At 49.5% G+C, this 24,793-nt stretch overlaps 1 protein-coding gene across 3 annotated transcripts; it reads left to right on the top strand.

Annotated features, from left to right (window-relative positions):
• Positions 1-37: 37 nt before the first annotated feature.
• SDHA (succinate dehydrogenase complex flavoprotein subunit A) lies at positions 38-22,327 on the top strand. 3 transcript variants are annotated; one of them, XM_060009720.1, is made up of 16 exons: positions 38-121; positions 5,360-5,449; positions 6,438-6,599; positions 8,492-8,635; positions 8,854-9,018; positions 9,633-9,781; positions 10,422-10,546; positions 12,078-12,246; positions 13,061-13,256; positions 13,898-14,069; positions 15,866-15,984; positions 17,283-17,394; positions 17,557-17,687; positions 19,482-19,595; positions 20,866-20,993; positions 21,078-22,327. In XM_060009720.1, exons 1-15 carry the CDS (start codon positions 59-61, stop codon positions 20,950-20,952), a joined length of 1,998 nt encoding a protein of 665 aa, XP_059865703.1. In that variant the 5' UTR covers positions 38-58; the 3' UTR covers positions 20,953-20,993; positions 21,078-22,327. The 3 variants fall into 3 exon arrangements, with proteins under 3 accessions (XP_059865703.1, XP_059865702.1, XP_059865704.1); XM_060009719.1 differs by having other exon boundaries at positions 20,866-22,327; XM_060009721.1 differs by having other exon boundaries at positions 39-121; positions 5,363-5,449; positions 20,866-22,327.
• Positions 22,328-24,793: the final 2,466 nt, after the last annotated feature.

Below are 24,793 nucleotides of genomic sequence, written 5' to 3'. Positions count from 1 at the left end.
GCGACGTGCGCAGGCGCGGTCTGCGCGGGGACTGGCGGGACCGTGGCGGAGGGCAGACATGTCTGGGATCGGGGTTGTGTCGCGGCTGCTTCGCGCCCGGCGCCTAGCGCTGACCTGGGCGGTGAGTTGGCGCTGCGGGTGGGGCAGGGCGGACGCTGGGTCCCGCGACGCCGACCCCGAGGTGGGGCGGGCTGGGGAGGGCCCGCCGGACTCTTCCAGCCGAGCGGGTTGCGGCGCGGTGAAGGTCACGACGCTGCGGGCCGCCCGGGACCCGTCCCCTCCCAGGGCCCGGTCAGGAGCCCGGGGCGACGGCCGAGGCAGCCCGCTCAGCCCCGGGCGCGCGCTCCAGGACACGGCCGCCCAAGGTCACACGGTGGGACGGGCCCGGGGCGGCCTGATCGCGGTGGACCCGGGCGGGTGGGATCCGAGCGGAGCCCCGGCACTAGGCTCGACCTTGCTTCTGGGTGTTGTGCGGTGACCCCTGAGCACTGACCGCAAAGCCACTGGGGCGGACGCGGGGCGGGTGTCTTCCTGGGCTGCGGAGTCCCGCTAGCCCCACTCGGGTCGGTCCGGGATGTGCTTTCCCGAGGCCTGGCTGCTGGACCGTGGCTCCTGCACTCCTGACGGTGAGGCCTTCAGAGTCGATTTGGGTTTTTTTTTTTGGTACGCGGGCCTCTCACTGTTGTGGCCTCTCCCGTTGCGGAGCACAGGCTCCAGACGCGCAGGCTCAGCGGCCATGGCTCACGGGCCCAGCCGCTCCGCGGCATGTGGGATCTTCCCGGACCGGGGCACGAACCCGTGTCCCCTGGATCGGCAGGCGGACTCTCAACCACTGCGCCACCAGGGAAGCCCTGGGGGGTTTTATTGGAAGCACTGAATTTAGAGGGTTTAGTTATTTGGTTCTTTTACATGAACTCCTCGAGCCTACTAGTTAGTAATTTAATTACAAAGTAAAGGTCCCAGTGGGAACCAAGGCTTTCAACAATGTTGACTTGATTTATGCCTGTAATTATACCCACAGTTTTCTTCTTTTTAAAATACAGGAATTAAAAGTTAATGTTAAATGTGAGGTGGTTTAGTCGGACAACCTACCAACACTAGAAAGCATTTTAAATGCTTTCATGTGTTGCTGGTTCTTACTGAGCAGAGGTTCCCCCAGCCCCCAAATCTTGGGCTCTAAGACACAGTTGTAGCAGGGGGTCCATAAGCAGGAAATGAAGTACATGGTCAGCGCGGTAGTTTTAGTCAACAAAGTTTGAGCAAACTTCTGAGTGGGCCCTTGTCGTTAGGTGAGATGACAGATTTGGTATGTGGTGGTGACTGGGGAAGAGCTGACACGTCTGTCTTCAGACCAGACTGGAACCAGGAGTTCCTTATTCCATCCTGCAGACACCCTTCACCTACCCCTCGCCCTTTGCCATTTTATGAAAATATTGCTGTCCTTTACACAAGCTGGGCTGGAAGGAATTCAGCTGTGAGCTTTTAGCTGAAAGTAAGAGTAAAGTTCCGGCGCACCACAAGTTGGAGCCTAAACCTCTCCTTTCCTATTGGCTTGATTGGAAGTGATCTCGGTTGAACCCGCTCTTGGCTGCCAGCACTGCGCTCCACTGTCTCCTTGAATCATCACCATGGTCCCATTTTCAGGTGGTTGTGAACATGATGGCAAGGTAGAGCTAGCAAAGTTGAACCACAGGTTAGGTCTGCCGAAGATGGTCTTGGGTTTCTAAAGGTTTTTTATTCTGATGTAGATAGCTTTGGAAATTATTTCCGTCTATGGAAATTAATCTGTCCACAAGCTGTGTATTGGAGTTTCAGATTGGCAAGAACAAAAGCATCAAATTAGCAGAACAAAAAAAGAAAGGAATTCATGATCTCCAGCCGAGGAATGTTCATAAAGCCTTCTTGATGAGGATAATTTGAATAAAGTCTACAAAATTTTTCTTTATCTCATTTTGTTCAATTCTGTGGTGTTTCCAAGTCATATTTACAGCTGCTTTAAAGTTACAAAATTATCAAACCTATTTTGCCTTTGTTTCCTTTCCCGTTGTCCCAGTGCACTGACAGACTTTACAAACTGTTGCAAAGTATTGACAGTTAAATCGAAAGGGAAGGTAAAGCCAAGAACTTCAGTTGCTTACCTTCTCCCTTCAGTTGAGATTTCTCAATTTTCAACAAGCTATTGTTCTAGAATAAGTCAGCTTCTTCTCTTTGAATGTATCATTCTGAGTATGTCTTAATGGTGTATCTAGATTTACATTATTTAGGCCACTGTAGTAACGTTTTGTTTCTTGGGGTAATTATAATGCCATTGGTTTTCAGTTCTGCATTCCGTGTCATGTTCTTCCTGGTTCACTTGAAAAGTTGTGGCTCAGTTTGGGCATACAGCCTGGATATTCATCTTAGTTTGGAGTCCCAGAGATTTTCCCCAGGGGTCCCTAGATGGTGGGGACAGTACAGGATTTGGAGCCAGCCGGGCAGACCCAGTCCAGAGCTGCTGCGTCCTGAAGAGACTCGGTTTCTCTGTGGGGTGAATGAGGATTCTGTGAGGTAACCTGGGAGAGCTGGCCTCCGTGCCGGGCCCACAGCTCACAGCCTGCCCTCGGTAATCATGTGAATGGTATTTGAAACATCCCTGTTTTAAAAACCTTTACATTTTTAGTGAAAATAATTACACATAGTTGGAAAAGAAAATGTCAGTACAGAAGCCCTTATAAGTGAAAAGGTATAAGACCACCTCCTTCCCCAGACCTTTTCCCCAGTGGAAACAACTTTGAACTGTTTTTGGTATTGGCCCCTGGTGTTTACCTCCATTTCTCTAGCTGATAATGCAGGTGCATTTTTGTCCAGTTTAGACATTGACTTTTGCTGGTAAATGAGGATTTAGCTCACTTAAACCATCCTCCTACCCACATCCTCAGTTCTCCCAATATAATTATGCAACCACTTCAGATCCTTTATTGTCTACTTTTGTAATTGTGTAGCTTGTGCTTACAAATTGGTTTCTTGTTCATGATTCGCAGGTGTATTCTGTTAGATGAGGACAGCCCCCAGCACCACTTTGCTGGATGGAGGGCATCAGTATCTCTACCCTTCTCACTTTTTCTCTCCTTTTCCTCCTAATTCAGTCACCTGTACCTTTATGCTATTAAGAGCTCTGTGTTCTTTTAATTCTACCTTAGGTAGATTTCTGCATTCTTTTTCGTTACCCTCTTGGGAAAGGTTTGATAATTTCTCTTCAAAAAACGTTAGATTAAGAAGTGACATAATACAAGTTTTATCTAAAGACAGAAATGGGATTAAAATTGGGCTCCAGATTCTAATATCACTCCCCAAATTGGATTTAGATACAAAAAATAATGTTACTGTTTTCCACAGAGAGATAATATGATATTTGTTAAAGATTTCTTTACGGTAGCTACTGCTTTTTAAGCTAACTGTGTGCTTGTTGGGGGGGGTGTGTGTGTGTGAACATCCTAGAAAGAAGAAATAAACAGGGAATCTCACGGTTTCTGTTTTAATTTTAATTTGGCATCAAAATGTACTGTTCTTATTGGTGCTATTAGCTGTATTTATATTATTCTTTATGAAATTTTCAAGAACATTTGTATTAGAATTCTTTCAGGGACTTAGTTTTTTGTTAAAATATGATTTTACCATTTAAAAATTATACAGCTGAAAAATATTTGTTTTTTTAGTTCATATCTGAAAGAGTGGTCTTGTCCATAAAAACAAACGTACTTAACATTGCAAATGGAGAATTCAAGAGTATGACTCTTATCAGTTCAGATCTACTTAAAAACCCAGGAAACTACTTTTGAATCGGAGCTATTAAAGTCAACTCAGTGTTTGTGTCAGCTACCACTCAGTCTCAGAGTTAGAGGGAGCCATCTCTGGCGCTGCTCGCAAGTAGTCGGTCAGGTCGTCCAGCTCCGGCCTGAGTCCCTCACTTACAGGGAAGTCTGTCCAGTTTCAAACGGCTCAGTTGGAGTTCATTTTGTATTTGGTAATTCTCCTCCCTGTTATCCCCACTTGTTTGTCCCATCGCATAATTTCTTTCCCCACAGAATTGAAACATCTCTTCCAATTGCAGAATACTTGAAGGCATCCCTTTTGTCATCGTTGAATGTACTTATTTCCCAAAACTGTTCTTCAAGATATTTCTAAGACTGTTTTATCAGTGGTCTAGTAAAATGCAGTCAGCAGAATGGAAAAACTCATTCCCTAAGTTGCTGACCATTGCTAGCCTATGGAGAAGGTTGCCTCTCATGCTGGGCTGTGATTTCATTAATACCATTTTCTTGGGTAAATGGTTATAGGATGGGACATTTGAGCTGAGACTTGTAGTTGTAGAGGTTGCCCAGGGACAGGTGTCCTAGCAGAGGGAACGGCGCGCGGAGTATGCCAGGTAAAGGGGCGTGGCTGAGCCTAGCGCAGGTGTGGAGAGTGGTGAGGCAGGACCAGGAGCATCTCTGGGGCCGAATCTTCTCGTCTTCGGGGAAGGGACGTCACCACACCCAGTGACAGCCTGCTCTGGAGCACCCACTCCCAACACGCTGCCTGGCGCCTCCTCCAGTGACCCGCAGAACCTCACAGGGGAGCTCCAGCATGCAGAGGGCTGGGATGGATCCCGGGAAGGTACTTCATTCTTGGCAAAACTGCCACTCAGGCAGCACAGATGCCTTCCCCATTCTCCACGAAGTACCATAAATTAAGACATTAATGTGAAAGTGTGCCTTTTGTCATTTCCCGAGTCAGTGTCCTGTCTGGAAACAAACTTCACCTAGAAGGGCCTTCGCTGGAGTGCCAACTCCTCGCCTCCTGGGCCTACCCTGGGTCCTTAGCCCTTGCCTTAACCTTCAGGGTTAAGTGGAGGCTTCCAGGTAAGGCTTCTGGGTGAAAGGGAGCACCAGCGGGCTTCCCTGGTGGTGCAGTGGTTGAGAATCCGCCTGCCAATGCAGGGGACACGGGTTCGAGCCCTGGTCGGGGAAGAGCCCACGTGCTGGGGAACAGCTAAGCCTGTGCACCACAACTGCTGAGCCTGCACCCTAGAGCCCGCGAGCCACAACTGCTGAAGCCCACATGTCACAACTGCTGAAGCCTGCACTCTTAGAGCCCGTGCTCCGCAACAAGAGAAGCCACCACAGTGAGAAGCCCACGCACCGCAACGAAGAGTAGCCCCCGCTCGCCGCAACTAGAGAAAGCCCGCATGCAGCAACGCCGCCAAAAATAAATAAATTAAATTTTTTTTTTTTTAAAAGGGAGCACCTGGGTACATAAGAAGGTTGTCAACTTAGAAGGGAAGTTTTAATTACAAGTCCCCTGTTCCGTGAAGACACTTAGTGTTCCATCTGTGTTTCAGCAGCGGCCAGCAGCATCGCACACAGGAGCCCGCAGTTTTCACTTCACCGTTGATAGCAGTAAGAGGTCGTCCGCTAAAGTTTCAGACGCAGTAAGTTCATGACTTTGTTATAAGTGATTTTTTTGACTTAACGGAGTAGGGTTCTATACCAGGTTTTAATGTATTTGAGTAACACAGGTTTTACTTAAAAATTTTTCATTCATGCTCATTATTTTTAGTGTAATAATACTTAATTATAGTATAAATACAAGCATAGATATTAACATTTTTTTGTTTGTAGCTCTTACATATCTGTAAGCCAGATTAAACTTTAAGTAAAAAAATAATGAAATACAAATGTCAGATGAACGGTATTTACTGGAATGGATGGTGACAGACACCCTCCTCAGCTGAGGACTGTGTAGCAACTTGGGCTCTTTTGTGTTTACGAGGCCCTTCTGCGGTCTGTTGAAGAAACTGAAATTTGCTTCTAAGTTTCTATCTCATAAGCTCACAATAGTTACTGAATGCTTGTTGGCGCTTTCTCAGTCGTAAATACAACATGGACCTGCAGTAGACTTGTGTCCTTGGTTCCTGGATGGTCACTCAGGTGAATGGACTGTCCTTATCTAAATGAAACAACATTGCAGTGTTTTCATGAGAAGCTTCAAATCATGATCTATACTACACTGTAAGCTTAGATTTGTACATGCATGTGGGTATAAATGTAAAAAGAGAAGATAAGTAAAAAGGATAATTGCAAAGAAAAACCGTAGTTAGAACTGGTATTTTGATTTGTGATGTTGCTTTCCTCTGCATCCCTGGTCCCCTACTTAGTTTTCGGCCTTTCAACAAATGGTGGGTGCCCTAGCTCCATGGGATTGGTGCTCTGCTATTGATAAGAGCTGTTTGCCGTCCCCTTTCAGTTCGAGGGTGAGCCCACCACGTCTGCTGTGACTACTGCATTGTACCTGGTGTGCAGTCTCAGCACAGGATGGAGGCCCTCTGGGCGTGGCAATGACTCTCTTTCACCGTAACCACAGCCTCAGTGTCTGGCCTAGTTGAACCAGTGATTGACAGTGGGCATTTTCTTTTCCAGATTTCTACTCAGTACCCAGTAGTGGATCATGAATTCGATGCAGTGGTGGTCGGCGCCGGAGGGGCGGGCCTGCGAGCTGCATTTGGCCTTTCTGAAGCAGGGTTTAACACGGCCTGCGTCACAAAGCTCTTTCCCACCAGGTCACACACCGTCGCAGCCCAGGTATGAGAAAGGGCTCTCTCCGTCCTTTTGGTGCTCGCGAGGCACTGCACAGCCCGGCGCTCCACCACAGCAGCCTCCCGCCTCGGGCCGCCCTCCACTGGGCTCCCTCTGTTCTTGGTGCTCCCTCGCCAGGAGGTCTCTGCCCACCCTGTCCCCGCCCCACTGCCCAGAGCCTTGTTGTCACTCCTATTTCTGCTCCAGTCATGCCCGCCTCCATCATGGTGTGAGCTCCTTCACTGCCCTTACCCGATGTGAACAAGTTTGTTGTGGGCTCGCTCTGTGCCTGCCGGAGGAACCTCAGGGCAGACCTCGAGTGGTGGTGACGAGCTCTGATGATGGTGTGAAGCTGCAGCACAGAAAACAGTGGCCTTTAATGCTCTGATTTTAGGGAAGAAGAAAAAGTAAGGTGGGAAATTATGTGACTTTATGATTTTGTTTATTCACTGTAGGCACACTATAGGGAGTGCCCAGCTGGTATGCAGGTAGTATTCTACAATCACATTTGACCATCTTTTCTGGTATTCGAACGCATTTCCCCATTGAGACAACAGAGGGTGTGCTGACTTTGTACGAAGCAACAAGAGCTCCCATCACCGTTACATCTGGAATAGCTATAGTCAGGGTCCAGCCACATTCTTTACGCACTCAACTGCCTAGATACTTTGTTCGAAAGCTGTGCTTTTTAAACTGAAGAATAAGTAATAAATATCCTTGGATAATTCATTGTCTAAAAGCAAGAATAGATCTAAGCAGGTAATTTTGAACGGTATTGCAAAAAATGCAGTTTTCAGGTAGTGCAATAGTAATGCAATAAAAAGAATGAGAAAAGGGTAGCTTAACTTGAATGCTGGTTCTCGAGAAAAGAAGGTTTAATTGGGGGAAGGATAACAGCATTTTTGCATGCACTGGGCCACATGTTTTTGTATTATTTATTTATTGAGATATTATTTTTTACTTACTAGATTAGCAAAACTCCAAGTTTGACAAAACTCTGTTGGCAAGGCTATGGGGAAACACATTTTTTTTACCTTGCTGGTGAGGATATAAATTTATATAACCCCTTTGGAAGGCAGTTTCGTTTCTGCATTATTTTAAACCAGCTTTCTACATTCTGCTGCCCTGGTACTTAACATTTTTTATCAGGATTGTGTTTGGGTTTACGATTGGAGGGGATGGAGGAGGGAGGGAGGAAGGAACGTGGTGACTCGTGGTGCGTGTCTGTCCAGCGTTCCTTGCTCTGTGCTAGTGACTCGTTTAGTGGTAGCCAAGCATAACATGGGAAACTGACGCACAGCAGCCACAGCTGAAGAAATTCCAATGAGAGTGCTGACTCAAAAGTTATGACTGAGCAACAACTGGGAGAAAGGGAGGTTAGCGTGCCTTGTGAGAAAGATTATCTGAAGAGATGTGCAGTTTTAATTTGGGGGGCGGGCAGGTGTACTGCGATTTCTGTGACTGAGGGGCAGGCTCGGGGCGGGGTGGGGGCTGGGGCTCTGAGCCCTCGGCAGGAAGCGCTTCTGCCTTTAGCGCCTGCACTCCAGTACCATTGGGAACGTTTGTCATGAAGCTATTAGATTTGAATCCCTTTTACATGCCGGGCTTGGTAAGGAAGAAGCCTCATCTGAGGAACCTCTGCCGACCCTCCAGATGACGCCCCAAGGGGTTGGGCTCCGGGTCCCTCTCATGGGTGAGGCGCCTGAGGCTGGGGGATGCCGTAACTGGGCCCTGCCTCTAGGTTGCAGGGGGAGGAGATGCGCTTCGGAGTCTGCCGGACGGTGAGATCCCTCACTGGCCCTCTCGCGCGAGTAGCTGGCTTTTTCCGAATCTGGCTCCGGGCAGGAGGCAGTGGGGAGGTGAGTCTGCTGTAGCTCACGGGGCTGCTGGTGTTTCAGGGGGGGATCAACGCCGCCCTGGGGAACATGGAGGAGGACAACTGGAGGTGGCACTTCTACGACACCGTGAAGGGCTCCGACTGGCTGGGGGACCAGGATGCCATCCACTACATGACGGAGCAGGCCCCGGCCTCCGTGGTGGAGGTAACGTCCTTGCCGGCTGTCCGATGCAGGGGGGGTTGTGGTGGGAGTGCTCAGCCGTTGCAGCGAGCTGCTCTAACGGGAACGCTCCTGTCTTCTGCTGCTGGGCTCTCCGTAGAATGTGTTCGTTCGGGGCTTGCAGATTTGTGTTGTGTTCTAGCGTGAGTTAGCCGTGAGCGTCTGGATCCCGTTAAAGCGCTCGGTGTTTTTCTGTTTCTCAGCTGGAGAATTACGGCATGCCGTTCAGCAGAACTGAAGATGGGAAGATCTACCAGCGTGCCTTTGGTGGACAGAGCCTCAAGTTCGGGAAAGGCGGGCAGGCCCATCGGTGCTGCTGCGTGGCCGACCGCACTGGCCACTCGCTGCTGCACACTTTGTATGGAAGGGTGAGGTGCCCTGGGTGCATAGGGTGGTGGGACGCGGCCAGGCCAGGCGTGTGGTGACATGGGAAGCAGGCCACCCCGGGGACAGGTCAGCGTGTCAGCCTGTCCGCCCAGGGATCGCTTTTTGAGCAGCAGAGTAACTTGATAGTTGTTAATTTGCAAGTATCTGTTCTAAAAACTTAAATTGATAGTCATCACAAATGTGCTGAGCGTTTTGCCTTACTTGGACTAAGTGGCCAGACGGCAGCAGACGCCGTGCAGTACACCCTGGGCTAAGTCGGGACCCCGTGGCCCACGGGCGCAGCTCTCGCAGCAGCTCTGAGGGGAGGCTAGTGTTGCCTCTCTGGCGCCTCTCGGGGTGTGTGGAGCTGAGAGATGTGTCCCACGTGCGGCATCCTCTTCTGAGGTGCATTGTTTGTACAGCTGAGTTGTCACACGATGCATCAGCACTGCCATCCATGGGTTGAAGTCTGTGGCTCCTTTTCCAAGCCAGTGTTCCGCTAGGGTCTGCCTGATCGCTGTGTCCACTCCAGATCAAGGTCTCTAATCTGTTAGCTTTAACAGTGCAATTGCAAATGTGGGACCCCCTTTTTTGGTTGTTTTTCTTTCTTTTTCAGTCTCTGCGATATGATACCAGCTATTTTGTGGAGTACTTTGCCTTGGATCTCCTGATGGAGAACGGGGAGTGTCGAGGCGTTATTGCTCTGTGCATAGAAGACGGGTCCATCCACCGCATCAGAGCAAAGAACACTGTTGTAGCTACTGGGTAAGAGTCTGGTTTAGTCGTGTTCAACTTCTCTGCAGGCGAGCTGAATTTATTTATTCTGATGAGAGTAGGGGTGTCCCGGAGTAATGGCTGAGGCGCAGGCTGTGACTTCACCCGGCAAGGGGTGGCTTTGTGGGCCTGAGGGACGACACCTGCCTCACGGCGGCAGGAAAGTGTCAGCAGTTCATAGCTGGGAGGACCCTTGAGGAGACAGGCCTGGAGAGTCTGATGCTGTCTGGAGCAGCGTCTCCTTTGCTTTGAGGGATGCTGTGTTTACGCTGATTTCTGGGGTAGAACAGTGTTGTTTGTTCACATGAGGAAAATAAGTAAATTCCATCTTATATACTGTCAGTCTGTTATTTTAACCGTTTTAAGAAGTGCATCCATAAATGTTTTTAGGTTTTATTATCTTATACATTTTTATCAGGGAAATCAGTTACTTAGCACAGAAGCGCCCTGAGGTACAAGCGAGAGCGCCTTCTCTGCCCCCCAGGCTACCGTCCCAGTTGCCCAGGGCAGCGTGTGCACACGCACCCACAGAGGTGCTGCCTGGGTGCTTGGTCCACTCCAGTCCATTAGAAAGGAGGTCCTGATGGGACGCTTGTGCAGTCACCTCTCTGCCGGCCTGTCTGTTTTCCAGAGGCTACGGGCGCACCTACTTCAGCTGCACATCCGCCCACACCAGCACCGGGGACGGCACTGCCATGATCACCAGGGCAGGCCTTCCCTGCCAGGACCTGGAGTTTGTTCAGTTCCACCCCACAGGTAGGATGGCATCAGGCCCTTTGTGCCTTTCAGGTGCTCGGTACCTGTGGGAAGGCTCCTCTGCAGTTACGTGCACTTGCTTTCTCATATCTCACATCCTAACTCGTGACTTCCCCGAGGAGATTCTTCGCTGCGTCCCCCAAGGCAGTGGAGGCCAGCGTCTTACTTCCGCGCCTTGTCTCGGCGCACTTAGCCAGACGCGAGGCCGTGACTGTTTGGTGTCCCTCTCCTCAACTAGGGTGCCAGCTCCCCCTGGGAGGTGGGGGCAGGTCTGTCTCATTTACCGCTGTCTTCGCAGCGCCCAGCACATGGTAGGGCCTCGGTCAGTAGAGCCAGAGGGAATGCATTTGAGTGGAGAAGTGGCACAGACAGATGGCAGGCTGCCACAGTGACAGAGCACGGCAGGCGGGGCCCTGAGATGTCCACAAGTGAGGGTGATGAGTGCACAAACGTGGGAGGGGGCCTGGGAGGGGAGTTGGTGAATCCCATCCTGAACTTTGTTTCTGGGCTGTTTACTGATCTGTCAGCTGAGGAGCTGCCACTGTACTAAAGAACAGGGCCTGTTTTTTCTCTTTGCTCCGTCCGTGTGTTCCTTCTGACCCTGGCAGGGATGAGTAGTAAAAAGAAGTAGGTGGTAGTCTTATTGCTGTTTTTAACCAGTACAATGTCTGAGACTTCGGAATTCCCTCTGTAGTTAGAGCTCCATTTCTTTTGCTTGCTTTTCAACGTATGAGAAATAAACCACCAGAAGACATGGCCACTGAAACTAGGAAAACTGGAAGATGAGATACAGGAATTTGCACCTTGTTTTAAAGGCAAGGTAACCCTTTGGTGCACTAACAAAAGTGATAACCTTCAAACTACGCTGGGCGCGCAACACCCAGTGCCGGGCGTCCTTGTGCTCCTTACGCAGAGGGACGGTTGAGATCGGGGCGCAGCTCCCCACTCCCCGTTGCCACATTTGGATTGGGGCTCTGCGTCTCCCGGCGTCGCATTGGTGGGCTTGTCTCGGCAGAGGGGGACCATCCCACAGGTTGTGGTGAGACTTAGGGTTGTACACAGCGGGTGCAACTCAAGTATCGGGTGTAGTGATCATTGCCGTATTGTTCGGTTACTTGATACGCCACATTTCCAAGCTGATTTCTGGACCTACAGGAGCCAACACGATTTCATGGTGCAGAAGGACATTCAGCAATTAAAACCTGATAAGGTTGTAGTAACAATTAAAACCGAGATACTTAACATAAACTTTGTCGTGTTGAGAGTTTAAAGCACAGTTGTAATCGGAGTATTGAGCAGAGCCGCGTCGTCCACACAGCCGACCTTTCTTCTCTGCAGCTTGGTCGTTGCGTTTTTCATGCCGCGGCATTGCGCTGTGCCCTAACTTTTCGTCTCTTACGCTCGTGAGTGTGGTGCTCTTCGCACACCCTTTCTGTCTCCTCCCAAAGTATCTTGGGAAAAACATCTGCATTTGAGATGTAGGCCCAGCGGTCCTTAGGTTATACTTGTTTAATCAGTTCGTTGTTTGCAGGCATATACGGTGCTGGCTGTCTCATCACGGAAGGGTGCCGTGGAGAGGGAGGCATCCTTATCAACAGTCAAGGCGAGAGGTTCATGGAGCGCTATGCTCCTGTCGCAAAGGACCTGGCATCCAGGGACGTCGTATCCCGCTCCATGACCCTGGAGATCCGTGAAGGAAGGTCTGTGTGCGTGTACCCAGAGGGGTCTGAGCGTGTCTGCACGCCCCACCCCTCTGGCGGCTGTGATTTGTGTCTGCATTTCAGCACGGGCTGGGGGGCTTCTGTGTGACTGTCGGCACCCCGCCCACCCCGGAGGCCTATGTGCAGTTACCTCTGACTGTTGTCTGTCAGTTTAGGATCTCTACATTTGAGAAGTTTAGCCAGTTAGCTGTAAGTCCATCTCAGATGGTTTGTGTGTGTGAGTGAGTGTGTGACAGAAGCGGACAGTATGGGGGAGAAGACACACCCCTGTCCTGAGCGCAGTGCGCGAGCTTCAGCTGGTGTGCTGCTTGAAGTCCCGGGTGCTTGGGGCCCTCAAGGTGGGTGGGTTGTTTGTTCCTCGGTGAAGCAGCGTGAAGCCTCAGTGCCGGACTTCGTGCCGCTGTGGTGACGCTGGTTAAGTATCTGCGGGTGAGGCGTCACGTTCGCACACAAGAAAGGAGACGTCAGGTGGTTCTTTGGAGCCTCTGGTGTGAAAGACCCCTGTAATGCACCCACCAGGGAGAGTGCGGCAAATCGGCACCTCCCGACCCTCAGGTGGGAGCCGGTGAGGGCAGGGCTTCCGTCGCGTTCGTGGCTGCATCCCAGCACCTGGTGTCTACCCTGGCACATGGTGGGTGCTGAGAAGAGACGCCATGAAAAGGTGGCCTTAATGAAGGGAGCATTTTCTCCAGCATCAAAGCATGTGGAACCTCGTGTGCTGCCAGGATTTTGTGACCTCACGGTTTCTGGATTGCTGTTCTCGACCTTACGGCGTGATGTCCTCTTTCACCAGAGGCTGTGGCCCTGAGAAGGATCACGTGTACCTGCAGCTGCACCACCTCCCCCCGGAACAGCTGGCTATGCGCCTGCCTGGCATCTCGGAGACAGCCATGATCTTCGCGGGTGTGGACGTCACCAAGGAGCCGATCCCTGTGCTTCCCACCGTGCATTATAACATGGGCGGCATCCCCACCAACTACAAGGGGCAGGTAAGGGTGCCGAGCCCATGCCACAGCAGGCCCCTTGCGCGGGGCCTCCCTCAGAAGCCCTGGGCAGTCTGGTGGGCAGGGCAGGGGCCTCGGCTTGGCTGCGGTGTCTGCGTTCACACCTCAGGTAACCGCTGATAACTGATTCATCCCTTCTTGGTACGCAGTCACAGACATGAGGTCATTTGCAGTTTTTCCTGCATGCTTGTGTGTTACAAAGTGTTCTTTACAGTTAACACCTTTGGATGGTTTGCGGCTCACAAAGAGCTTTTTAGTCACCTGGTTTCAGTCCTCAGGACTGTTGTAAGCTGGGTGGGACTGTTGTAAGAGGCTGACTTACGACTCCAGTCCCCCGCCTCCCCGTTGAAGGCCCTCCGCCCGCCATGCTCCGCTGCTGTGAGCCCACCGTCGGAGCGGGCGCGCAGGGGCACGTCGGGAGGTGGGTGAGGCGCTGCCGGGTGTGTGGAGTGGCCCTGGGGTCCTTTGACTTCGGCACGGGGGCCAGGGAAGGAGGCTGCACGGTGTCTGTGGGGGTCCCTGTCGGTGGTGCAGGCCCAGTTTTTACCGTTTCTCCTTCCGACCCCCCACTGTAGGGGAGGGGGGCTGAGCAGACCACACCCCGTAATCTCAGCCTTCTTCGCCAGGTTCTGAAGCACGTGGGCGGCCAGGACCAGGTCGTGCCCGGCCTGTACGCGTGTGGGGAGGCTGCCTGCGCGTCGGTGCACGGCGCCAACAGGCTGGGGGCGAACTCGCTCCTGGACCTGGTCGTCTTCGGCCGGGCGTGCGCGCTGAGCATCGCGGAGTCCTGCAAGCCTGGTGCGTGCTCCTTCCGGCGGTCTGGCTGTTTCAGGGCGCTTTGCATCGCGGTCACTAGCGGGCGTCCGGTTTCCCTCCCTGGAAGCGAGGAAACAGAAAGTCAGAGATTTTTATGCTGAGAGACCTGAGGCTAGACTCAGGGTAGGTGGGGCAGTTAGAAGAGTAACTTCAGTCAGGTTTTTTTGCAGTCATCATGTTCTCAGAAAAATCACTGTTGGGAAAGCATTATTTAATAGGGGTTTATGACATACTACTTGTCTGGTATGACTTATCTCCAAGGAAATGTTTTAAATGGTAGGTATAAATGAATATATAATTTTTTGGTACTTAGAGAAAATTAATAAAATACTAAAAACAAACTATAACTAAATCTGTTAAGGGAGAAAGGGAGGAGTTAATGCAAACAAAATAGAAGATGGGTCACAGCTCTCTCCCCTCAGTGAGAGAATGGATTTCCATCAGTGATTTTCTTTTGTGGTGACTTAAAGTCATTTGCCGAGGAAAAGCTGCATGTGCTGGTCTCACAACAGTTCTAGTGCTCCTCTTGCTGTCGCCAGAGCCCGGGAGCAATCTCTCAGAGCAAAACAGAAAATCTGAGGTTCCCTTTCTTTGACAGCGAGAAAAAGGAAGTGTTTTGAGAATACTTTTCTCTCTGAAGGATCAATGCACGCGTTTAAAACCTTGGGAACTCAGCATTAAAAAGGAACAGACTGCCCACACGTGCACAGCACGGGTGGGCCTTAGGCTGTGTGATCCAGACGCAAGAGACCACATATGTGCAATTTTTTGTGTGTGGCATCTGGAGAAGGGAAGCCGGGGCAGGAGACGGTGGGTGGTCACCAGGGTCTGGGTCCATTTGTGGTGGGGCTGACGCAGCTCTGCTTGTCAAAAGCAGCAAACTGCACTAAAAGTGGTATCACACCTTCGTTATGCTTTAGTTTCTAAAGACAAAAGGAGAGGAAAAGTGTTTGCCCCACTACTTTCCCCAAAGTGGGACTATATTAAACGTTAAAATGCTTAAATTCTATAGTCTGATCGTGATAATTACAGGAGTCTACGTGTGTGTTCAAATTTGTAGAACAGTGCACCTAAGGATAAAACTCCATTTTACGGAATGATCATTTTTTAAAGCATTAAAAACAAAAGCTAGCAAAATTGCCTGCCTAGAAGAGCTTGGGCAGGTCTCGCCTCGGAGAGAGAGTGGCTGCAGGGCTTTGTCTTCTGTATTTCACACCTGCGTGCGTTACCTTCTACAGAAAATACATTTAAAAACATGTCATCCCAGGGCAGCTTAAAAACCCTCAAAGCGTTTATCTTTTTAGAAAGGCAAGAACAGAAGATCTTGAGGTTTATGTAAGGGGGTGCAGGGCCAGGGTCAGCAGGAGGCTGTTAAATACCTCCAGCCAGGTGCCGCCCGCCCCCCCCCGCCCCCCCCCCCCCCAACCAGGTCTGAGAACCAGAACGGGGCTGGGCAGAATGAGAATAGCTATGGAGGATGAAGTTTTTTTCCTTCACAGAGTAGCAGTGCAAGGTTTGTTTGCATAAATCTAATTTTTGACCTTAAGAGAGGGTTTCTGTTTTGTTCATTCAAAGATTACTTATTGGGCACCAACTTTTTGCCAGAAATTTTGTCTTTTTGTTTACTCTTTGGCCCCAGGTCAATAGATGCTTCCTCAGGGATAGAGTGGTCCAGGTGGAATATTAACTCAGGTTATGCATGCATTTTCCAAACTCCCTGCAAAGGTATAATACACATTTGGTGGGTTTTTTTGGTTTTTTTTTTGTCTTTTTTAAAGGAGATAAAGTTCCCTTGATTAAACCAAATGCTGGGGAAGAATCTGTCATGAATCTTGACAAATTGAGATTTGCCAACGGAAGCATAAGAACATCGGAACTACGGCTGAACATGCAGAAGGTAGGAGCCTGGACACGCTCTGGATGAGCGGGCCAGCTGTGTTGGTAGCCCTGCACTGGGGTTGCTGAGTCACGGAGGCGAGCTCAGGCCCGAGTAAGATAAAAGGGTGTGCTTTCCACACTGAAGGCTGGAGAGGGCCGCCCAGGGCAGACACAGCAACTCTGCAGCATCAGGACTCGGCCTTCTGTCAAACGTGCTAGGCGTTTGCTGCAGCTTCCCTGCTCAGACCGTCTCTGGCCCTGGTCTTCTGTCCCAGCCTGAAGGAGGAGGGACAGTGGAAGGTCCGAGAAGCTCGGTTCCCAGCTGGGAGCTTCCCAAGCCCAGCACGTCTCGTTGCTGAGGAATAATCCCATCATCACACCTACTTACGGCAACTCTGGGAAATGTCTTTAAACTGGGCCCGTTGATGCCCCTGAATGAGGTCAGGAGGGGAGTGTGGGTGGCGTGCGGAAGCCGTGCTCACCTGCGTCAGCACGTCCGCTGGAACGGTCTGTATTTCTGACGTGATAGTGGAGCGTGGGAAATGAGGCCGGTCTAAGTTAATTTTATTCAATTTCAGTTTAAATGTAGGTAGGTACACATGGTTAGTGGCTACTGCGTGAGGTAACACAGGTTTAGGTCAATTAAAAATACCAGTTGACTTCTCTAGATAAATAAATAAGTAAATAAAACAGCTAGGAATCAATCAAATTCTTTAATACCGGGATTCTTGGTCCATGAATGAGACCTTTATCCACTTGAAATTATTTGCAAGAATTTCTGTGTGGGCGCATTTTCTGGAAAGAAGCCCCTTGCTTTAGTTGCATCCTGAAAGGGTTCCATTGGGTCATCCACACAGACACCACCAAAAGGGAAAAGGTGAATATGGCCATTCTCCTAAGACTGTGGTTCTGTGGTTCTATCTTCAAACGAGACTGGGCTTCGGGGAGGCCTCATGGGATGGTAAGGCAGGGGGCAGGAGTGAAGGAACAGAAGCATGGAGAAAGGGCATCTAAAGGTACAAGTCTCCAGGTGAAAATAAGGCCGGGGGATCTAACGCACAGCATAGTGACTATAGTTAATGTTACTGTACTATGCATTTGGAAGTTGCTTGAAGAGTAGGTCTTTTAAGTTCTCACAAACAAACTTCGTTTTAGAATTCAGAGTAATAAAGTCACAGTCTGAATTTCCTAGTTTTTCTATTTACATAAATATTTTACAAAAAATGAAATGCATAAGAAAAAGAACCTAAAGGTTTAACAGTTCTTGGTGTGGCTTTTCCACATGGATTAGAAGCTTACAGATATTTTGTATTACAGTCGATGCAAAGTCATGCCGCAGTGTTCCGTGTGGGAAGCGTGTTACAGGAAGGCTGTGAGAAGATCAGCAAGCTCTATGGAGATCTAAAGCATCTGAAGACGTTTGACAGGGGTGAGTGGTTCCTCGGGCCCCTGCGTACGGTTGTTGCTGGATGTCTGCAGGGCGGGCTGCTTCTGGGCGCAGCCCGACCCGTTTAGCGCTGACGTAACTCGTCCTTGCCGAGTGGACACTGGCTGCATCCTGGTGTCTTTGACGGCTGCCTTGTGTGCCCAGGAATGGTCTGGAACACTGACCTGGTGGAGACCCTGGAGCTGCAGAACCTGATGCTTTGTGCCCTGCAGACCATTCATGGAGCAGAGGCCCGGAAGGAGTCTCGCGGCGCTCACGCCAGGGAGGATTTCAAGGTGCACCTTCATGCCCAACCCCCCCCGCGCCCCGCCCACCGCTGCCACACCGCGTGCACCGCTGTCCTCCCCGCTGCGTTGCTCAGCCCTGACCCCGCACTCTCTGCATTCACTTCTCTGCACTTTCTCTGCACTTCCCGCAAGTCAGTTGAGAAGAATGCTTTTTCTCTTCTGATAACCTTCGTACCTTTGTTCTCACCGAGTTCAGTACTAGTTTGACCTTGTTCTGGCTTTGGATCAGTATCCGGTGCTGCATCTCTCAGCCTCTTTAGGGCGAAGGTTAGCGTGCAGCGGGTTCTGTTGCCTGGAAGTGCTCACCTGCTGACTTGAAGTGACGAGTAACTCATTGTTTCAGACCCACCTCTGGTTTGGGAAAGGATTATAGAGCCTCATCTTGGATCACCGTTGTTTTAATGAACTGGTTTTTATGCAGAGCTCACTTATCAGATTCTTCAGAGAAGAGTACTCGGCATGTGGTAGTTAAGATTTTCACGGAAGCGGTTGTTTGGGGGCGGTCAAGTTAAGGATGGAGCACATTAGCAGGAGCTGAGCTGCTTTCCCGTGGTGGACACAGAGGCTTTGGTCCGGGACAGTGTTTGGGTGGCTCAGCTAGAGGCTGGGCAAGAAGAACTGGATTTCGATCCACCACGAGACACTGATTGGAGCTGGATTCCAGTTGCCGAGTACTTGGTTAGAGGAGGAGGTTGGTGAGCACACTCGTCCTGTGCACCAAGCATGGAGAAAGGGCATCTAAAGGTACAGGTCTGGGAGAAGCCTCTCCCAGAGCCCGTGGTTGGTTCCTGCGGCTGAGACGTCACTGCACATGTGCGGGCAGAGCCCGCTCACCCTGGGCGGCTCGACCCTCCCCTCCCGGAGGCACTGGTGTGGGTGCGGGAGTGAGGGAGTGTGCTCCCCGCCCCATTGCCCCCGGCAAGAGCCTGGCCTCCCTCAGCAGAAGCTGCTAAGTAGTTGGATGTTTTGGGTTTTATTTGAAGAGGCTTTTGTGTGTCTTATCTGTTGCCACCTGCAAGATATTCCTTAGCAGCATTCAGCCTCTCTTTAAAAATTTCTGAAAAATTTAATATAATTGCTAAAACTAGAACATTTAAATAAAAAAGGCTGAAAGAAAAAGTCGAACTCTGCAAGAGTACAGAGCAAAAAGACAGGAAAAGGATTTGATATATTTTTAAGTGCATAAAAGATCAATTTAATTCCAACGCCCGTCTGCTAGCTGTAGAGAGAAAATGCAGAAGTGGAGCTCTGGGTCCCACTGTGCTGCAGCCTGCTGCCCAGCTGTGCTGCACGGGGCCTGACCTTGTCAGACTGCTGGGGTGCAGATGGGATGAATAAAGGGGAGGGGGCCCTAGGCTGGGCCAGCGCAGAGTGCAGGGCTTATCTCTACGTCCAGAGGACTGACAGGTCATCAGTGAGGGCCCACGGGTGCGTCTAGAGGACTGGCCACTGGCCGAGGGATCCCGAGTCTCGTGGCCTTCCTCTGCGTGTGGTGGTCGGTGGCGCGTGTTCTTGCCATGTGCTCTTCCGGGTCAGATCTGCACGCGTGGTTTCGGTGGGGATTGTAGAGACATGCTTGGACTGGGAAGGTCCTGGCTCTGCACGAGGTCCGCTTTGCCGATGGAGACCTCCTTGTTGAGTGGGATCTGGGGAATTAATGTCAGACTAGTCTCGTGTATCTTTTTAAGGAGTTTGCCGTGTTTTGCCGTGTTTTCTGGTTTTGCCGTGTAGAATGTTTGTTGACGGCACTGTCTGAAATAAACGTACTTTCTGTGGCCTCAGGAGCGGGTTGACGAGTACGATTACTCCAAGCCCATCCAGGGGCAGCACAAGAGGCCGTTTGAGGGGCACTGGAGGAAGCACACGCTCTCCTACGTGGACATCAGGACTGGGAAGGTACGCGGGGAACGGGTTCTGCTCACGTACGCCATGGCGCGTGGGCCATCCCTCATGTTATGCCGGTCAGTGTTTGGTGAACCGGGAGAAGCAGCATGGGTTTAAACGGACTGTGGACAGATTTGAGACACCACTGAAAAGACACAGTCAGGCTTCTGCCTGGAAACAGAACCCCGCGTGGGCGGGTGGTCCATAAGGGCCGCCCCCACTGTGCTGGTGCTGGGCAGGGGTGGGCCAGCGCCAGAGGCCTGCTGTAGGGGGGCAGATGGAGGTTCTGAGCCCACAGAGAGCTGTGGGCAGGGATGGGGGTGGGGCGGGAAGGCACCTCTCCCCTCCCTTCCCTTTGACTGGACCACCTGGACGCAGCCTCAGCCTCAGGGAAGCCCAGGGGATGCTGTTCAGCTCTTAACTTCCCTGGGCAGGGAACAAGTTGGGAGGGCCAGGGGGCCAGCAGGGTCCTGGAAACCACCAGCTGAGAGAGCAGTGGGGCTCCCGTCGGTCTTACCCCAGCAAAGCATAACTCACCCATTTGGCCTTTCTGCTCGGCATTAAGACTCAGAAATAATTAAGATGTAAAGTGTAAGCTTTTCAGAGCTCCCTAAGGGATAGTCTTAATTGTCTATCTGGGTTTACAGAAGTTATGCTGTGTCCTTATACTTCTAGAGTGCCTAGTGCGATTGTTTAATACAGGCAGACAGCAATTTTCATAGTTCCTCATGTAGGCTCTTTTCTGACAGTGTATTCAGACGATCCTCTTAATACAAGCCTACTTTTGTAGTGTTTGGGTTTTTTTATGATCGTAAAAGAAATACATGCTCATTTTAGAAAGTACAAGAAGAATGAAGAAAATCAACCTTTATAAGCTCACCAGTCAGAGAGATCTTTTATTATCATTTTGAAATATTTCTTTCAAGTTTCGTATGTATATAAAATCGTTCACTTAGAAGTAGGAAAAACTGCAAATACAAACATAATTTACGGATAAAGGATAATAGTACATACAGGGTTTCACCCACTTTTTGAGCATTTTCAGTTTAAGTTTTAGTTTCAAGCATTGAGAATTTGGTACAGTGTTATTTTAATTGCTGTATTCCATACATGGATTTACATAGTCAGTCCTGAGTTTGTTATTGAAAAATGTTCCTGTGAATACCTTTGTTTTTAAGTTCCTGTTTGTCTGCAAATCTGCTTTTATGGTTAATTTTCCAAAAGTATACAAGAGGGTTGTTTGTACGTTTTTGTGCGCTAACTCATCACCGACTCTTCTTAGGTCTCCCTGGAATACAGACCCGTAATCGACAGAACTTTGAACGAGGCTGACTGCGCCACTGTCCCCCCAGCCATCCGCTCCTACTGAGGAGACCGGAGTTTACCAGCTCTTGTAATTATGTATAATAGCTCATGCACGTGTTCACATTGTAACTGCCTTCTTAAACTGTCCTCGAGTGACTGAGGATGCTGCTTGACAGAGATTCCTACCAGAGGCCGGCAGCTCGCCAGTAATCAACAGCCAGGAAGTGTTCAGCTTGCCTTTGTCCCTGCTTCGTTCTTGAGAGATAATAAAACTGGGCGCAATTCTTAGATGAAACATAAGTTACAAACTTGCGTTGATTTCCAAGTTCCTTTAAAATCTTACTGTTTGACCTGAGGCATATTTGTTGACCTGAAACATAAAACGTGACTATCTTTTTATTGTGTTGCATCAGAATCCAGAAATTTTGCTGCAGTGTATGTTTAAGTGCCTGAGAGCAAATGAAAACAGACGGTTCCTCCTAGTTCTTAGGAAGCAAATGGTTTCACATGTGAACGTGTGTCCTGAAGTATTTAAATGACCGAATACTAAATGAAACTGATGTGGGTGCAAATGGGTTTCTTCCTTTTCCACCTCCATGCAGATGCTGCTTGGGGCCACCTTCCAAGTTCTTGTCTCAGGGTCGGCTTCTGTAGAATCCAGTCCGAGGCAATTGAGTTCATTCATTTCAGATTCTATTTTTGTAGTTTAGGGATTGCCTTTAAAAATTTAAAGTTTGTAAATATGTAAAGCATTGACATGATTTCAAAGCCTGTTGTGTTCAGAGCTCACCTCCTTAACTGTCCCTCATGCTCTCCTCTCTCTCCTCCGCAGGACCCACTGTTGTTTTTCTTTCTAGTCAGTGTCCTAAGAAAACAGAAAGCAAGTGTGTATTTCTGTTGTGTTAGACAGCCGGCCCTGCCCCTTGCCTGCATATCCTGGAGGTCCTTCCTTGTCACTCATCCTGCGGCCGCGCCCTCCTCCACTGCACGGGCGTACCTTGTCCCCGGCAGGACATTTGTGTTGATGCCACAGTGAGTAACTGTGAAGTCATTTTCTTAGCCAGTTGCTTAGAAGTGGATTTCTAGAAGTAGGGTTGCGGGGTCAGAGGGCAAATGCGCTTGTCGTTTTGTTAGATGCTGGTAAGTTCTCTTCAAAAGGGCTGTGACATTCTGCATTCCCACCACAGTGTCTCAGTCCCTGTTTCCCACAGCTTCGCAGAGAAAGTATGATGGGAAGCTTTTGGATGTTTACCAATTCAAACAACAGGTGGCCACATCCGATTGGAATGGATGGAATATATTAAAAACTGAATCCATAATGATAGTTTTAGAAAGCCAAAAGTAACCGAACAAGAAATATAGTTGGTCACTCCTGAAAGTAACTAGGGCACTAACCCTGACACTGAAAATGGACAATTAAAGGAAAATGATGAAATGATTATCCTGCCTTTTTCTACAAATTGCAATTCACGATAACCTAGTTGATCAGGGAACTTTACAGAGGAATTCCGCAGATGAATGAGTGAGGAATGATAGAATTTCAAGATCACCATTTTGCAATCCTAATATAGTGGTTCTCAGACTTCAATGCATCAACATCACCTCGGTAAAGAATTCCCAGCCCTGCCCCAGAACTTGTGACTCAGTAGGTTCTGGGATTGGGCCTGAGAATTTGGATTCCTAACATGTCCAGGGACCACACGTTGAAAACCACCTGCATGGAATGTGATGTGGCCTAACAAATATGAAGGAGGTAGTTTTCAGGAGAAAATAACTGGCGGAAAGACTGCTGACAGCCTCAGACCGCTTCATTCCAGCCAGTGGGTATAATGAGGAAGTAGACGCCGGGGCATTTAGTAAACTAGGTGGGAGTGTTAACCTGGGCATTTGAGCAGCGTTGAAGTGTTAGGACAGGGAATTCAAAGCTAGCACAGGTAGCCCTGAAGCAAGGGAGGGTAACAGGAGGGCTGATCGTTGCAAAGGAATAATGGATGGGGGTGGTTTCCTTATGTCTGTCTGCGACTTCTGAGCCAAAAACAAACCTTCAAACTATTTTCATGAACATTCTGAGACTAAGAAAACCACTGGGGAGCGGGTAGTCTGGAAATGTAAGTTCCTATGGAATTCCGCTAGGTGTGGAACCACCGGGCCACATCAAAAAAATCTTAAAAAAATAAAATAACACAAAATAGAATACTGCCCAGAGAGATGTAATTTCTAATATGTATCAAAAGAAGCAGAAAGGTAAGATATACGGTAAAATATTCAGACCTGCACTGTCCATAGCAACGGCCATAGCAACATGGCTGTTTACACTTAAGTTCATTAAAATTCCACTCCCCAGTCACCTTGATCCACTTCAGGTGCTCAGTAGCCACACTTGGATGGCTGATAAAGAGCAGTTCCTTCATTGGAAGTGCTGTGGGCCAACGCTAGTGTAGATGTTTGGTAGTTTCTCATTATACTAAACATCCTATGTTCAGTAAATTGACAGCTACTCAGTAAGAAGCCGAGGGAAAAACAAAACCGGAAGGTCATTCGCTTTCATCTGAATTCTGGCAAGAGTATTGGTTGGAAAGGAAGGGGAGAGCAGGGCTCAGTCAGCCTGTGCCTGGAATTCCACACCAGGCTGTAAAAGGGGAAAGTGACTGAAAGAGGAAAAGTCTCCAGTCCAAATGCCAGAGTGGTCCTGATAAGAAGATAAACACGAGTAACGAGCCGGAGTGTCTTCAGAGGGGAAGCTGGTGAGGCAGGTAACACAAGATTGTGTGAGTGCACAAGCGTACAAAGGACAGAACGAGGGCACATAAGGTACTTGGTCGTCCATTCATTTAACATGTTTATTGAGGGCCTACTATGTGCCAAAGACAGATGAACAAGAGGGTGGACTGAAAAGTGTTAGGAGTGCTAGCACCCTATGTCTAGGGCCAATGTTTAGAAAAATTCTAAGGATAATAAGAGGCATTTTCCAATTAGCTCAGAGAAATTAGACCAAAGGAAAGGCTGGCCCAATATTAGGGGAGTGTTGTCTTTCAGTTCATTTCTCCTCTCCTCCACGCAGAAGCACTATATAAATGGAAAGCTTAGAACAGACCTGGTTAGGAGGGAACTGAATCCCAAGATAGGCGAGGAGATAGTGGCAAAAGCACATCAATACTTTAAATGACTGGGTCAGCAGCACCAGGGGCAGGAAACGGTCTGCCTTTTTCTCTTGTAAGAAGGCGGTCGCCACTGTTGCTGTACATCTTTGTAAGGTGGTGTCAGGACTCCAGGTAACACCTCCCCCACCCCCCCGCGCCCAGAATAGATGGCAACTGTCTGTGGCCAGGACTGCAGGCTAAGCCCTGCCCTAGAGCACAGCACAGGTGCCATGGCCCATGTGTGCACTCCCATTAGCCTCTCAGAGTCTCAGTTTCTCACGCATCAGGGCTGAGGTGACAGGCTGCCTAGTTGCGAAAGCACCAGGCCAGTCTCTGATGAATCCTAGACTCATTTGTACATATATAGGGGTATACATTAGGGGGGATGATTTTTTTTTGTTTCAATCTTCGTTTCCTAAATTAATCTCCCTTTTAAGAGTCAGCCTTGCCACCGGTGAGATGATGCAGGAAAAGTACAGACAGACCTGGGCTACAATCTCTTCTTGCCTCTTTGACCTTAGACCAGCATAGTTTTCTCATCAGTAAAATGTGGACCTTGATACCTTGCCACGAGGTGCTGGTGTGAGGATTACACATAGTAATATTTAAACACTAGGGTAGATTCAGTAAATGCTTCTTCCCTTGAATGAATCATTTCCTACCCCTGGAACTAAACGGAAAGCAGAACGGAGCACTCCTGGGCCCCACAGATGGTGTTGGCTGCGGCAATCGAGGCTGGACTCCATCAAGGGTTGGTGGAACCCG

This window comes from Delphinus delphis, chromosome 3, assembly GCF_949987515.2.
Source record: "Delphinus delphis chromosome 3, mDelDel1.2, whole genome shotgun sequence".
NCBI classification, from domain to species: domain Eukaryota; kingdom Metazoa; phylum Chordata; class Mammalia; order Artiodactyla; family Delphinidae; genus Delphinus; species Delphinus delphis.
This window is presented reverse-complemented; position numbering and strand designations above follow the sequence as displayed.

What these genes read in the sequence shown, in the direction of transcription:
- SDHA (XM_060009720.1), top strand. Translation starts at nt 59, where the DNA reads ATGTCTGGGATCGGGGTTGTGTCGCGGCTGCTTCGCGCCCGGCGCCTA. An exon ending in CCGCTAAAGTTTCAGACGCA is followed by an intron (nt 5,450 to 6,437) that starts GTAAGTTCATGA and finishes TTTCTTTTCCAG; the next exon opens with ATTTCTACTCAGTACCCAGT. An exon ending in TGGACATCAGGACTGGGAAG is followed by an intron (nt 19,596 to 20,865) that starts GTACGCGGGGAA and finishes GACTCTTCTTAG; the next exon opens with GTCTCCCTGGAATACAGACC.